Here is a 16,922-nt window from a genome sequence, read left to right on the forward strand (position 1 = left end):
CAGGCCGATGGACCCAGTCCAGTGAGACCAACCTACTGGATCATACATCTCTGGAATCTGGGAGGAAAGCTAGTGCACCCAAAGGAAATCCACGAGGAAACAGAATGTACAGACTCCTTACAAAATGCCACACCCCTAAGAGGAGACCTAACACGCTGAGTTTCTGACTTTATTCTGCATTTTTCTTGCTTTCTCTTGCACTACCTGAAGGAAGGCACAGTGTAATGATCTGATATGGATGAGCTGTGCGAAGGCGAACTTTCGTTGTATTTGGAAATTCCGATTTGACGGGCAGCTGCTGTGTGAATGCAAAAAGCCCATCTTGATAGTGAGTCTGGGAATGTGGCAATATCCAAGATTCTAAATACAGAAAAGTGGGGGAAACCACAGAGGGTATGTTACAAGTGAGGGGGAATTGTGCTGGTTTATTGGAACTTCATGGAGGAAACATTTCTTTGAGCCAATACCAGACTATTTGAAAATTGCTTAGAGCCCTAGAGCACTACAGCACAGAAACGGGTCCTTCAGCTTACCTATTCCATGTTGAACTGTTATTCTGCCTATTCCCATTGACCCACACTCTGACCATAACCCTCCATATCTCTCCCATCCATGTACCTATCCACATTTCCCTTAAATGTTGAAATTGGACCTGATCCACCACTTCCGCTGGCACCTCATTCCACACACCCATTGCTCTCTAGTTTCCCTTAAATATTTCACCTTTTACTCTTAACCTCTAGCCTCACCCAACTTCAGAAGAAAAGGCTGCTTATTTTTACCCTATCTATACCCCACATAATCTTGTATATCTCCATCAAATTTCTCCTCATTCTCCTGTGCTCCAGGGAATAAAGGTTAGGTTAGACCTTTTCAACCTCTCCCTATGTAATCCCCTCACTGGGTTAGTGTACAAACTTGGCTTGTTCGCTGTCTCTGCTAACACCTCAGCAGTGAGAAGGCCACCTTCCATAAGTAACACACATCTAGGATTGGTATGATGTGTGTTTAACCAAAGAGGACAGTTGGGATATTCTCATTAAGGAACATTGATTGTAGCAAATGCTGTGTAAATATTGCCCCATACACAATTATCCGTCGCCCAGAAATGACAGATGATTCACTAGCATAAAATTGCAAAGTAAGTATATTTACTAATATTCAAATTTATAAAACAGTTAACAGGAAAAGAACAATAAAAGGGCCCATGAAAATGGAACCAGTCCAATGTGCACATAAATGTCGAAGCTAACTTCTGAAGTAGTCAAGTGCTTCGCTTTACTCACTCACTCTGACCCCATATTCTGTGTGAATGACACTAGCCAAAGTTTGACTTTCCCTCGAAGTCTATCTCGAATGAACTGGCTAACTCAGGAGTATTGGCACTTCCTCCTTGGAACTCTCATCTGCATGAAATGCTTCTTACAATGGGGTGGCTCCTTTGGGCAGCAATCGGCCAGCATCTTCCCTTGTGCCTGCTCCTGCCAGAAGACCCCAAACCAGACTACTCTCCTTCAGAAACATGATCACGCCCAGCTCTCTGGAATCTTCCAATGCATCCCACTGGGCAGAAAGTTACAACACGTACCAAGACTACCCCGACTGTCTGACATTTATCTTTAGTCAAAGCCAAAACACTCTTACCAACAGCACTCACTGTTTTTGCAGAAAACTGCTAAAATAAAAATACCTCACTGCATAGCAGTAGAAATCTTACCCAGGGCATTACGCCTATAACTCAGGCTCTCAAATCCCAGCAACATCCTTGTAAATTTTCTCTGTACTTTTTAATCATATTGATACCTTTCCTGTAGGTAGGTGACCAAAACTGCACACAATATTCTCAGCCTCATTAACATCTTATACAATTTAATTCTTGTTCTCAGCTCCCGTTCGATTTTAGCAATCATTTCCAGTGAGTTCCCGGCTCAGGTCAGGACTGATAAAGGGGAGAAGAAAAGCTAAGTGAAAGCCTGATCTGAACTTTGTCAAGACCATCAGTAGGAAAAGATGAAAGAGTAACAGCCAATGTAAAAATCACATGAACAGTGATCCTTCTATGGAAACAGATGATTAACTAAAATTTCTAGCATCTTCTGTGGTTTCCAATGTGCATATCAGTTTTCTTTTGGGGAACAAAAGGAATTACTTTGGATTAGAGCAATGGAAGGATATGTCTGGACTGTGAAATCAGCATGTGCTCAGTGACTTCCATGCACTCTGCAAGAAAAATCTAATGGCATGAAACATCACAGGCTTTATGCAAGATCCACCAGTAGGAAACTTTCCTCCCACCTCCTGCTGTTAGTCTGCAGTACCGAGGGGACCAGAGTTGATCAGCAGGTTAGGTAGCATCAATGAAGAGAGATCAGTTCCCATACAAGGAACCCATTTCTCTCCCTGCGCAGATGCTGCCTAAATTGCCTGTTTCCGGTGTTTTCTGTTTCTACTGGCTGAGAGAAAGTGGGCTTGGTAGGGTATTCCACAACATAGGCCTGTAATTCCCAGCATCTACATGTGTGGGATTGTAGATAGTCCTGACCTACTGACCACCCCAACCTCCCCCAACAATCTAAATCAAGCCTCCGGTCACCAACCCTTTCCTGAGAAACATTCTAAAAAATGTCAGTTGATCACATTTCAGTCACTAACTGCCACAGCTTCTACCAAATCCCATCAATTCCAGCATTTTATACACAAATGTCAATCTCATCCCTGACTATTGTGAGTCTGACTCCCTGATCACCAGCCTGACATCATGACTACCAAAACCACCAGGACACCACAGCTCATTACTGGCTCTGGCTCTTACCCATTGAAACTCCTGAGCTGACCCTTGCTCTACACCAGGTGTTCTCGATCTTTTTTATGCCATGGAGCCTTACTATTAACCGAGGGGTTCCCCAGGTTGGGAATCCCTGCTCTGAATGGACCTGATATTGTTCATTCACTCTGCAGGAGAAGAGCATGACTGACTGAACAACATGCATGACTGGATTTCCTAGGGTAAGCAGCAAAAATGACTACTTCCGTTGGCAACTGAGAACCTAGTATTTTAATGAGGCTTTATAGGAACCAGGCTACTGTCTGACATTTGATTTACAGAGCAGAATGTGGTAACACAGCAGCACGCCTGAATCTCTTTGACACTTACCTTGCAAGCATAAGCATCGAGAGCTTCAAATTCTGACAAGTCCATTTTCATGGACTTTAGATTGTATATGTCATCTGAAAAATAAAGAAATTACTTTTGTTATGTCATTGTCTAATAATGATAATTTAACATTCGATCCATTTATGAACCTTTTTAATGTCTAAGAAACATATGCTGTCTTCTGCCACTATCATCCAGATTGTTGATATAGATGACAAACAACAATGGATCCAGCACCGATCCCTGCGGCACACCACTCGTCACAGGCCTCCAGTCAGAGCGGCAACCATTTACTACCACTCTCTGGCTTCTCCCATAAATCCAATGTCTAATCCAATTTATTGCTTCATCTTGAGTGCCAAGTGTCAGAGCTACCGGATGGATGATGCTAATGAGAGAGATAACGGAAGACAATGGAGAAACATTCAAAATGCTAATAAGAGAGAAGAGAGAGATTAACGAGAAAGAAACTCAATTCAGATATTGACAGACTGTTTGCTTTGAACCTGAACTGTTTGAAGTTTGATGGACAGGTGATACCCCATCAGGGGGATAAAAAGAGCAGGTTTGCTAAGGCACGACACGCCACGAGACCCTGGAAAGAGCAGTGTGCCCCCACAAGTTGGTGAAAGTTTGGAGGACCGGTTTGTGGGAATCGGTCAGAGGCTCACAGGGTGTAAAGGTATGATTGGTGGGAATCTGGGGTGTGTGTCCGCTCTTGCCTGGGTGCCGGGTTCACCACGGAAGAACGATTGTATCCAGAACGGAGGGGTCACAGTCGGTGACCATAGCGGGATCAGAAGACATCAAAAGGTCTGCCCGAAACCAACTGTATCTCTCACTCACTCTTTCTCTCTCTCTCCACCCACCCCCCCACCAACTGTACAACAACAGCAATTACTTTGAACTGCACTAAACTGAACTGAATTCTGCTTCACTTAAGACTGATCATTTTACCCCTAGACTGCGATAGAGCTTGGTTGATTCCTATTACCCTATTTCTGTGTACATGTGTGTATTATCATTGCTAACCTGTTACATTTATAACCTTGCGATTAGTGTACTGTATTACTTATTTCTTTAATAAAACTCTATTAGTTCCTAGTAATCACAGACTCCAACGAGCGTTCCATTTCTGCTGGTTTGGCAACCCAGTTACGGGGTACATAACATAAGTGGGGATCACGTCCGGGATTTTGAATGCCAAAATTGGGACAGAGTAAATTGATTGGGTTAAAATTCCCGAAAGAGAAAAAAAGGGCAAACAGCAGAAATGGAGATTGAGAAATTTCTAAGGGCGCCAACCTTGGAGGCATTAGAGGATGCCAGGAAATCAGAATTGGCGACTGTTGCCAAACGGTTGAATCTTTTTAAGGGGAAGCCGACAATCAGGAGAGTGGAGATGCACAGAGCTATCGCTGAGCATTATGTATCTAAAGGTGTGTTTCCCCACAGGGAGCTGGAGGTAGTGTCTATGAGCAAACCTGTGGAGAGGCAGTGCAGCTGCAGATGGAAAAATTAAGACTCGAGCACGAGTTCCGAGTAAGACAATTAGAACAAGAAGAGAAGCAGTTAGAATGGGAGGAGAGAGTAAGGCAGTTAGAATGGGAAGAGAGAATAAAGCAGTTAGAACAAGAAGAGAGAGAGAAGGGAAGGGAGTTTGAGCTGGAGAAGTTAAGAATGGCGCTAGAGAGGAGCCAAATGCTGAACCAAGGTGGAGGGTTCAAAGGCGACCCAGGAGGTTAGGTTGGTTCCCCCATTTGAGGAGGCCGATGCTGATCGGTACTTTCTACATTTTGAAAAAGTCGCTGCAAGTCAGCGTACTTAAGGGGAAGGCTCAACAAGTTTACTCAGCGTTGTCAGCAGAAGATGCCCAGAGGTATGATGTGGTGAAAGAGGCTATACTCAAGATTCATGAGTTGGTCCCGGAGGCATACCGGCAGAGGTTCCGGAATGTGAGGAAGCAGCATTTAGAGATTGCCCGTGAGATGCAGATGTATTGTGAGCGTTGGTGCGCCTCGATAGGGGTCACTGGGAATTATGACAGACTGCTACAGCTGATACTGATTGAGCAGTTTAAAGGTTGTGTCCCTGAAGGTATGAGGCCCTGTCTAGATGAGAAAGAGGCAGAAACCTTAGCCACAACTGCTAAGTTAGCGGATGAGTATGCGTTAACACACAAAGTGAAGTTCACCCCGAGTAAAAGCTACCAGAAGGGTAGTCGAGAGGGCAGAGAAAGTCTGCCGGAAAAGCCAGAAAGTAAGCCAAGGACTAATGAGAAGGATAAGAAAGACAGGAAGCAGTTTGGTAGGAAGTCTCCTGGAGTCGTATGTTATAACTGTGGGAAAGCCGGTCACGTTGTGTCCAGGTGTTTTGCCCCAAAGAAGGAGATGGGGAAAGGAAAAACGGCGACTCCGACTGGCTGTATTGAGCTGGCAAACAAACCGCTAGGGGAGAAGAGGTCTGATAGAGTTCAGGAAGGGCGCGAGAAGTTTATTTCAGCCGGATTGGTGTCGATGAGGGAGGGGTCAAACCCAGTTCCAGTACGGATCTGGAGAGACACTGGGGCTTGTCAATCATTGATCTTAAGGAGGGTGTTAGATTTTAGTGCAGAGACCGAGACTGGGGAGGTCAGTGTGATAAAAGGCATTGGGGAAGGGACTGAAGCAGTACCTTTGCACCAGATACACCTAAAAAGTGACTTGGTCTCTGGACTGGTCACGGTAGTGGTGAAGCCCGAATTACCGATGGAAGACGTGGAGGTCTTACTCAGTAACGACCTTGCAGGTGGAGATGTGTACCCAGCAGTAAAGCTGACGAGCAAGCCTGCCAGGACTGAGGACCCACCCATGGACTCACAGGTTTAACCCATTTGCGCAGTAACTCGGCGCATGTCGAGAAAGGCTACTGAAGTGAATGTAGATTTAGTTGAGACGTTTTTACCAGCCTTGTACCAGGAGGGTTTAGAAAGTGAGAAGAAGGAGCGTAGTGGAGCGGAAGGAAGTGAGAGAATTGACGTAGATTTATCATTAGCGAGGAAGGAATTTATACAGGCACAGGAACGAGACGAGGAGCTGACAGTTTTGACGGAGACAGCTCTCTCCGAAGCAGAAATAAAAGGGGAACCAGTGGGCTATTATATGAAGGAGGGAGTACTAATGAGGAAATGGAGACCAAATACTGTGCCCGCAGATGAGGAGTCCGGGGTGGTGTACCAGGTGGTAGTGCCGAAAATTTATAGGGACGAGATTTTTAACCTGGCCCATAAGATATCCCTCGGTGGACATTTTGGGGTGAGGAAAACAGTCGATAGAATTATGAAAGAGTTTTACTGGCTGAATATGAGGAAGGATATTATTGACTATTGTAGACAGAGTAATTCTTGTCAGGTGGTAGGAAAGCCGAACCAGGTCCTGCCTAAAGTGCCCCTTCGACCGATACCCGCTCTCGGGGAACCTTTTTCCCAAATGATTGTGGATTTTGTCGGTCCCCTGCCCAGAACTGCGAGTGGGCGAGAGTATGTGATGACCATGATGTGCGCCGCCACCAGGTTTCCGGAGGCTGTGCCCCTGGAAAGCGTCAAGGCTCCCGCAGTGGTAAAGGTGCTTGTGAAATCTTTCACTATGGTGGGGTTGCCAAGGGAAATCCAGTCAGATCGGGGGAGTGTCTTCACATCTCACACATTCCGACGGATGTTGGATGAGATGGGAGGGAAGCAGATTTTGGCCTCCGCGTACAACCCGGAGTCCCAAGGGGTATTGGAAGGATTCCATGCAACATTAAAGACTGTGATTAAAATTTATTGTCAAGAGAACGCTAGGGACTGGGATGATGCCTTGCCTCTCTTGTTATTTGCTGTAAGGGACACGGTTTAGAAGTCACTGGGGTTCAGCCCATTCGAGCTCGTCTTCGGTCATCGGCCCAGAGGACCTCTGACTTTACTGAAAGAGCAATGGTCCAGTCCGACAGTACCAGTCAATGTGATTGATTATGTTTTAAAATTTCGTGAGAGGCTTAAAAGGATCTGTGACCTTGCCAAAGAAAATCTACGACACTCCCAGACTAAAATGAAACAGTGGTATGATAGACGTGCCCGCAAACAAGTGTTTCAAGTGGGCGATAGGGTCTTAGTTCTGTTTCCGGTGGTAACCAACCCCCTCCAGGCGAGATTCCAAGGTCCATACAAAGTGATTAAGAAGATAGACTCTTTGAATTATGTTATTGAAATGCCAGACAGACGTAAGCCGACCCAATTAGTACATATTAATATGTTAAAAGCTTACCATGATCAGAAAGCAGATCTAGTTGGTGTTATCACAAAAATAAATGAGGCTGGGGAGCCAAATGATAAGGGGGAAAACCATCTTGAAAAGATGAATATGGTGCCGACCAGATTGGAGAACTCTATTGTTTTGGCCAACTTTGCTGATAAGGTCTCTGACTTAACCCCTGAACAGAGCGAGCCGCTGATAAAGCTAATTAACTGGCTTGCAGATGTATGTCCGGATGTCCCGAGGCGATGCAAGGGGACGGTACATGATGTTGTTGTTACATCAGATCAGCCTATTAAGCAACACCCCTATAGGATGAACTTGAAGAAGGACAAGCTAGTGGAGAAAGAAATTGAACACATGCTAGCCACAGGTATTATTAGGCCATCCAAATCGGAATGGGCTTCTCCCTGTGTGGTTGTCCCGAAACCCGATGGGAGCATACAATTCTGTACAGATTACAGAAAGGTGAACGCCATGACAAAAACTGATGCTTACCCCATCCCAAGGGTAGACGATTGCATCGATAAAGTGGGGAGAGCTAAGTACATCACAAAGATCAATTTGCTGAAAGGGTACTGGTGCGTTCTTTTAACCGACCAGGCTAGAGAAATCTCAGCATTTGTCACTCCATCTGGGTTGTACGAGTATAATGTTTTACCTTTTGGCATGAAGAACGCCCCAGGGACCTTCCAAAGGATGATTAATTCAGTGATAAAAAGGTTAAAGAATGCAGACGCGTATATTGACGATTTAGTGGTCTGGAGTGACACGTGGCAGTAGAGGAACTGTTTAAACGGCTATCTGAAGCCAACCTGACAGTGAACCTCGCGAAAAGTGAGTTCGGCCACGCTAAGGTCACTTATCTGGGGTATGTGGTAGGACAGGGGCAGCTGGCACCGATGCAGGCTAAGGTGCAGGCTATCTCTGAAGTTCCCATCCCGACGGACAAGAGAGCCCTGAGAAGGTTCTTGGGGATAGTGGGGTACTATCGGAAGTTTTGCAAAAACTTTGCCGATATTACCCTCCCTCTTACTAAGCTCTTGCTGAAGAATGTGAAGTTTGTGTGGAACGACCTTTGTCAACAAGCCTTCGAGAGTCTGAAGGCGATTCTGTGTCACCACCCTGTATTGAATGCACCTGACTTTTCAAAACCCTTCTCCCTAGCAACAGATGCTAGCGACGAAGCAGCAGGGGTGGTGCTGTTGCAGACAGACAAAGAGGAGATCGAGCACCCAGTGGCTTATTTTTCTAAGAAGTTTAATGTCCATCAGAGAAATTATTCCACTGTGGAGAAGGAATTACTGGCAAACATTTTGAGGTTTATATTTGTCCAACACGGAAACCACTGATAATTTACACTGATCACAATCCATTAGTGTTTTTGGCCACAATGAAGGATAAAAACAAACGCTTATTAAGTTGGAGCAACACACATCAAAGTTGCTGGTGAACGCAGCAGGCCAGGCAGTATCTCTCAGAAGAGGTACAGTCGACGTTTCAGGCCGAGACCCTTCGTCAGGACTAACTGAAGAAAGAGTTAGTAAGAGATTTGAAAGGGGGAGGGGGAGATCCAAAATGATAGGAGAAGACAGGAGGGAGAGGGATGGAGCCAAGAGCTGGACAGGTGATTGGCAAAGGGGATATGAGAGGATCATGGGACAGGAGGCCCGGGGAGAAAGACAAGGGGGGGGGGAACCCAAAGGATGGGCAAGGGGTATAGTCAGAGGGACAGAAGGAGAAAAAGGAGAGTGAGAGAAAGAATGTGTGTATAAAAATAAATAACGGATGGGGTACGAGGGAGAAGTGGGGCATTATCGTAAGTTAGAGAAGTCAATGTTCATGCCATCAGGTTGGAGGCTACCCAGGCGGAATATAAGGTGTTGTTCCTCCAACCTGAGTGTGGCTTCATCTTTACAGTAGAGGAGGCCGTGGATAGACATGTCAGAATGGTAATGACATGCCACGAGACCCTGGAAAGAGCAGTGTGCCCCCACAGGTTGGTGGAAGTTTGGGGGACCGGTTCATGGGAATCGGTCAGAGGCTCACAGGGTGTAAAGGTACGATCGGTGGGAACCTGGGGTGTGTGTCCACTCTTGCCTGGGTGCCGGGTTCACCATGGAAGAACGATCGTATCCAGAACGGAGGGGTCACAGTCGGTGACCACAGCGGGATCAGAAGACATCAAAAGGTCTGCCTGAAACCAACTGCATCTCTCACTCTCTCTCTCTCTCTCTCCCCAACGGTACAACAACAGCGATTATTCTGAACTGCACTAAACTGAACTGAACTCTGCTTCACTTAAGACTGATCATTTTACCCCTAGACTGCGATAGAGCTTGGTTGATTCCTATTACCCTATTTCTGTGTACATGTGTGTATTATCATTGCTAACCTGTTACATTTATAACCTTGCGATTTGTGTACTGTATTACTTATTTCTTTAATAAAACTTTATTAGTTCCTAGTAATCACAGACTCCAACAAGCGTTCCATTTCTGCTGGTTTGGCAACCCAGTTACGGGGTACGTAACACAAGCGACTGAACCTTCTTGACCAACCTCCCATGCAGGACCTTGTCAAATGCCTCACTAAAGTCGATGTAGACAACATCCACTACCTTGCCTTCATCAATGTTCCTAATAACTCTCTTGAAAAACTATAAAATTGATTAGACATGATCTACCACTGTCAAAGCCAAGATGACTCACCCTAATCAGTTCCTGTCTATCCAAATACTCATATATCTGATCCCTTAGAATACCTTCCAACTACTTTCCCATTACTGACGTCAGGCTCACCGGCCTATCATTTCCTGTTTTATTTTTAGAGCCTTTGTTAAACAGCAGAACAATATTACCTAACCTCCAGTCCTCCAGTACCTCACCACCTCACCTGTCACTAAGGATAATTTAAATATCTCTGCTAGGGCCCTGGCAATTTCTGCACCAGCCTCCCACAGGGTCTAAGGAGACACCTTGTCAGGCCCTGTGGATTTATTAACCCTATTTTGTCTCAAGCAAGTAAACACCTCCTCTTCTGTAACCTGTATAGGGTCCATGGCCTCGCAGCTGCTTTGCCTCACTTCTATAAACTCTGTGTCATCTTCTGAGTACATACAAATGCAAAAAAAAAACATTCAAAATCACCCCCACCATTTTTGGCTCCGCGCATAGAATATCATTCTGATCTTCCAGATGACTACAGTTGTCCCTTGCAATCCTTTAGCTCTTAACATATCTGTAGAATCTCTTAAGATTCTCATTCACCTTGTCTGCTGGAGCAACTCCATGCCTTCTTTTATCTCTCCAGATTTATTTCTTCAGTGTTCTTTTGCATTTGTTATACTCTATAAGCACATCATTTGTTCCTACCTGGCTATATCTGCTTTGCACCTCCTTATTTTTCTTAACTAGGGGCTTGATATCTCTTGCAAACCAAGGTTTCCTAAACCTGTTACTTTATCTTTTATTCTGACAGCCACATACAAACTCTGTATTCTCAAAAAATCACTTTTGAAGGCCTCCCACTTTCCAAGTACACCTTTGCCAGAAAACAGCCTGTCCCAATTCACACTTGCCAGATCCTTTCTGATACGATCAAAATTGGTTTTACTCCAATTTAGAATCTCAACCCACGGACCTGACCCATCCTTTTCCATATTTACTTTGAAACTAATGGAACTGTGATCACTCCATGCAAGGTGTTCCCCTACACAAATTTCTGTCACCTGCCTTGTCTCATTCCCTAATAGGAGATCTAGTATCTCACTCTCTCGCTGGGACTTCTATGTACTGATTAAGAAAACTTTCCTGAATACATTTGGCAAATTCTATCCCTTGTTGTCCTTTTACAGTATGGGAGTCCCAGTCATTATGTGGAAAGTTAAAATCACCTACTATAACAAACTTATTTTTCTTGCAACAGTGCAATCTCTCTACAAATGTGTTCCTCTAAATTCTGTGAACTGTTGGGCTGTCTGTAGTATGGCCCCATTTCTTATTCCTCAGTTCCACCCATAACGCCTCACTAGACCAGTTCTCCAGTCTGTCCTGACTGAGCACTGCCATGACATTTTCATGACTAGTAATGTCACCCCTCCTTTCTCTAATCCCTCCCGCTCTGTCACATCTAAAACAACAGAACTTGGAATATTGAGCTACCAGTCCTGCCCCTTCTGCAACCAGGTCACACTAATGGCTACAACATCATAATTCCATGTATTAATCCATGCCCTGAGCTCATCTGCCTTTCCCACAATAATTCTTGCATTGAAATATACATAGCTCAGAACATTATTCACACCGTGCTCAAGTTTTGATTCCTGACTTTTTCTCCACAACCTATCCACCAGTTAGGTTCAGTTTCAATGTTTTGGTTAACACCCATGAGGTCATGTCATGGCTTACACCCATGAGCCACGAGGTAATGTTACAGCTATATAAGACCTTGGTCAGACCCCACTTGGAGTACTGTGTTCAGTTCTGGTCACCTCATTTCAGGAAGGACGTGTATACTATAGAGAGAGTGCAGAGGAGGTTTACAAGGATGTTACTTGGATTGAAGAGTGTACCTTATGAGAATAGGTTGAGTGAACTTGGGCTTTTCTCCTTAGAGCGACGAAGAATGAGAGGTGACCTGATAGAGGTGTACAAGATGATGAGAGGCATTGATCGTGTGGATAGCTGGAGGATTTTTCCCAGGGCTGAAATGGCTAGCATGAGGGGGCACAGTTTTAAGGTGTTTGGAAGTAGGTACAGAGGGAATGTCAGGGGTAAGTTTTTCAAACAGAGTGGTGGGTGTGTGGAATGCACTGTTGGCAGCGGTGGTGGAAGTGGATACGATAGGGTCTTTTAAGAGACTCCTGGATAGGTACATGGAGCTCAGAAAAATAGAGGGCTATGCGGTCGGGAAATTGTAGGCAGCTTCTAGAGTAGGTTACATGGTCAACACAACATTATGGGCTGAAGGGCCTGTAATGTGCTCTAATGTGCTATGTTTCTATGTTCTACCCCCGTTAGCCAAGCTTTTTTGTTTTTCCTTTCATTCTTCATAGTTCTTATTGAAATTCAGTGAACTGTTCCTCTGCATCCATGTCTCTCCCTCTGCTTTTCGGCTATAACTGCACACTTGAGTCAAAATAATACCTGATAGTTAAGTAGAAGGAAGAAAACCGTGAGGTGTCAATGGACTGCAATGGCTCCAAAGGGCAAGTGTCCTCTAACACACACACTGATGTGTAGTAATGCACTTTGTGCAGGGCAAACAAGGTAAGGTAAATCCAGTAAATGGGTGTCCTGGAAGTGTGGAAGACACGAGAGTTAACAGTTTAGTTGGCTAAGAAAGCTTATAAGATGCTTTCATTTATTGATCAAGAAGCAGAAAAGGGAGAATATGCATGAAGTGTATTAGGTAAGGTTAGAGAAATATACTTCATTGTGACATCAAGCAGATAACATCTCTGGAGAGGACACATGATTTTCAAGGATACCTTTGGAACTGAAGTAACTAACCCAGGTTAAAAACTAGACAAGCTGTTCTACATTGGAATAGAAGAGGTCGAGGGAAGATGCAATGGGCTAACATTGAGGAAATTGGATTAATGCTGATATATTTCATTTAACAGAGACACCAAGAACAAAGGTGATGGATTGAAATTATTTGTTGGAAGGATTGGAGGGAGGAGGAGATCATTTTCTAGTCAGAATTCACTATCAATGGGGGCATTTACTGCTTGATCACCAGTTGATGTGCAAGGTCTCAGACCAAGAGTGTGGACGTGAGGTTAGTTCACATGGCCACAGGGTCACAGTTTGATTGTCTTTGCCTGCTCTGTGAGTACTGCAGGTGACAGGCTTCTCTCAGTGAGGATGGGCTTGCTGCATTGCAGGAATCCCATGTGCTTCAATGGGACGAGAGACACTCTGTGAAGTCCATGGGCAGATATAGCTTTCTGATCTTGTCCCCTCCTCCTGCATCCTCTTTATCTACCCCTTCCTCCAGGTAGCTCAGACCATGAGAGGAAATAAATTCCAATGCATCTATCTTTAATGCAAGTGTTGTTATCAAATTGTTGAAGGCAGCAAAACCTCCCACTGTCCATGGATGTACCTTGAAATGATTATTGGAAGTATGATGAGCACCATCAAGACATTTGCTTTGCAAGTGTATAGTGATCCCTGGGGTGTCTTTCCTGGTGTTCTTGAGCTTAATCACAGTCATTAACTGAAGCATTCATCGCCATGCTGACAGCATGGGCACTACAGCAGCACTGAAGCGCAGGGCCGATGGAGGGAATTCTTCACTACATTATGCATCGCCATCAGTAAGTAAAGCATCCATTTGGAAAAAGTTCTCCGAACCTTCTGTTGATTCATTGATTCGGTTTACAAAGTCACTGTGGGGTGGGGGAATGGGAAACAGGAGGCAGGAAGGCCATTCTGCCCAACTCGTTCTTTCCAGAAAACCTGCATAAAATCCAGTTTAAACTTCTCACTATTACGATCCTGTGTAATCTGTGTGACCTCTGAATGTTAATAACCTTTCACACACATAGATTAATGATATCAGTCCTAAATGCTTTACCACAGAGTTATCATTTACACTGTAGCTTCATTTATATTTCATCCTTGGGGATCTGCTTGTTATTAGCTCTCCAAGTGTAAACAAGGATCTTGTGGGACTGGATTATCACTCCTTCTAACCCCAGACATCATACTCACATGACTGCACAAAGCCTTGGTGTGTTAAGGGACGGCTAAACTAGAAATACACTTCATCATTGCTGACTATACCTCTTTCCAAGCAGCCTGTCAGTTAGCTGACAACGTTTCCACTCTTGACCTGTTGCTACTTTGCCTGGTTGACTATTTTACAGTACGGATATGATAATTAGCATGTAACGAGGCTCAGGAATGGGAATGACTTCCGATTTTTCCTTGTGCTATTATAAGTCTCTCCTTAGAGTGGGAACATTGCTTCTAGTAGTTGTGCAACTTGATATGTTAGATTGGCAGAGAGTACCTTCATTCTAAACCTTTCCGAAGAGCAGTAGTTCCTGATGTAGCATCTGACTGTCAATTCTCATTGCTTTTCCTCTTGTTGGAATGTATCTAGCCTGACCTGACAAAGCTCTATAAACACCTCATCTATTTACAATCCGATCCCTCATCCAATTCAGAAGGCTCTCATTGTTCCTTGCCATCACACACCCATTTTTGCACTAATCCTTTTACTTTCTCCACATTGTTTCATTCATCAGCACACTGGGGGCAATTTACATTGGGTAATGAGCCTACTGACTTGCACAGTTTTGGGATTTGGCACGAAACCAGAGGACCAAAGGAATCCCATGCAGTCACAGAGAGTGTACAAGTTCCTCTTAGACAACACCCAAGGTCTGGGCCAAACTCAGACTGCTGGACTTAGAAGCACTAGTTATAGTCACTGTGCTACATTGTCAGTACTTTTTAACCCAGCACATCTCTTTCCTGTTTCTCAGCAGCTTTAAGTGTATGCTGCAAATTTAGATAAAGTGATCTATCTGGAGTGAGAACAAAATAAAATTAATCACAAAGGATATTACTGACAGTACAGACACTTCAGAGTTTTTGTAGAGTCATTCCAAATAATTTGATAAAGCTTTATTAGTAACAGAGAAGGGCAAGGAACAAAGTCAGTCTTCTGAATTGGAAGAGGGATGGGAGGGGATCTGGCAAAACAAAATGGAACTAAGCATTAATATGGAGAAGATTCAATGAAGCTGAGGTGTTTATAGAGAAGTGTCAAGTAAAGTAAGGGCTAGGTACATTCCGACAAGAGGGAAAGGATGGTGATCACACCCAGAGCTTCCCGGATGATGAGGGAGCTAGAGAATAAGTAGAAACCAGTAAAAGAGGGTGTCTGTCATTGACAAGATTAAACAGGAGAAACCGAGTCTCTCCTTCAAGTGAAGGAGGGTGAGGGGAGATTTGACAGAGGCATTTAATGTCATGGCAATTTTAAATGTCAGTCAAATCAAAGTTGCTACCATTAGCTGATGGTACAAGGATTGGAGGATGCAAGATGGGTTTGGGCAAGTGTGAATGTCAGGAAGAACTGTTGTTAGAGTCTTAGGTCTTTCAAAGGCAATGGAAGCAAAGATTAGTGATTTAAAAGGTAAATTGGATCTGGGAATAAACCTTTCGGATCACAGGTGCAAAACAGGGAATGATTCAAGTTGGATTGCATTGTACTTGATGGCATGGAGGACCTCCTGTTATTCTATGACAGGATGAACTCATGACTGATGCAAGCACTGAATGCCATTTAACAGTGTTTACACAGGTATCTCATTTACATTATTAGAATCAGGTCTGCAATTCCATACACCCTTGTACATGGTAACAGAAATAGATTATGTGGTAAAGAAGGTGGACAGCATGCTGGCATTCATTGGTCAGAGCATTGAGTATTGAAGTCAGAAAGTCGTACTGCAACTAAATGTTCAGGCCACATTGGAGTCTTGAGTGCATTTCTGGAAAGCACATGAAGGAACGATATGGAGGCTTCAGAGAGTGTGCAGAACAGGTTTACCAGGATGTTATTTGTATAAAAAGTATTAGTTATAAAGAAAAGCTTGCATCAAAGCTGAATTTGGAATGTTTTACTTGGAATGTCAGAGGCTGATGGGTGACCTGATACAAATGTAAATTTACAAGGGGTATAGGTGAAGTAGATGATCTTCCCAGAGTAGAAAACTCCGGAAAATGTAAATGTAAATTTACAAGGAGTATAGGTGAGGTAGATAATCTTTCCAGGATAGAAAACTCATAACAGAAGGCATAGCTTTAAGGTAAGAGGGGGTGAATTTAAAACAGATTTTTTTGTCAAGTTTTGACATAGACAGTGGTAATTGCCTTGAAGGGACTGCCAGGGGAAATGGTAAATGTAGATACGATAACAACAATGAGATAGGTTTTTTGCGTCTGTATTTACTAAGGAAACTGGCGTGAAGTCTATGGAATTAAGGGAAACAAGTAGTGAGATCATGGAAACTGTACAGATTGAAAAGGAAGCGGTGCTTGCTGTCTTGAGGAAAATTAAAGTGGATAAATCCCCGGGACCTGACAGGGTGTTCCCTCGGATCTTGAAGGAGACTAGTGTTGAAATTGCAGGGGCCCTGTCAGAAATACTTAAAAAGTCGCTGTCTACAGGTGAGGTGCCCGAGGATTGGAGAGTGGCTCATGTCGTTCCGTTGTTTAAAAAAGGATCGAAAAGTAATCCGGGAAATTATAGGCCGGTAAGTTTAACGTCAGTAGTAGGTAAGTTATTGGAGGGAGTATTAAGAGACAGAATCTACAAGCATTTGGATAGACAGGGACTTATTAGGGAGAGTCAACATGGCTTTGTGTGTGGTAGGTCATGTTTGACCAATCTGTTGGAGTTTTTCGGGGAGGTTACCAGGAAAGTGGATGAAGGGAAGGCAGTGGATATTGTCTACATGGACTTCAGTAAGG

At 44.0% G+C, this 16,922-nt stretch overlaps 1 protein-coding gene across 1 annotated transcript in view; it reads right to left on the minus strand.

Annotated features, from left to right (window-relative positions):
• The window catches only part of ky (kyphoscoliosis peptidase), a 77,755-nt gene that overhangs the window by 37,707 nt on the left and 23,126 nt on the right, over positions 1 to 16,922 (minus strand). The window contains exon 2 of the mRNA XM_072256984.1: positions 3,155 to 3,228. Within this exon, the coding sequence (XP_072113085.1) occupies positions 3,155 to 3,228 (74 nt within the window). The remainder of the gene's footprint in view (positions 1 to 3,154; positions 3,229 to 16,922) is intronic.

The sequence above is a fragment of the Mobula birostris genome, chromosome 4 (assembly GCF_030028105.1).
Source record: "Mobula birostris isolate sMobBir1 chromosome 4, sMobBir1.hap1, whole genome shotgun sequence".
Lineage (NCBI taxonomy): Eukaryota > Metazoa > Chordata > Chondrichthyes > Myliobatiformes > Myliobatidae > Mobula > Mobula birostris.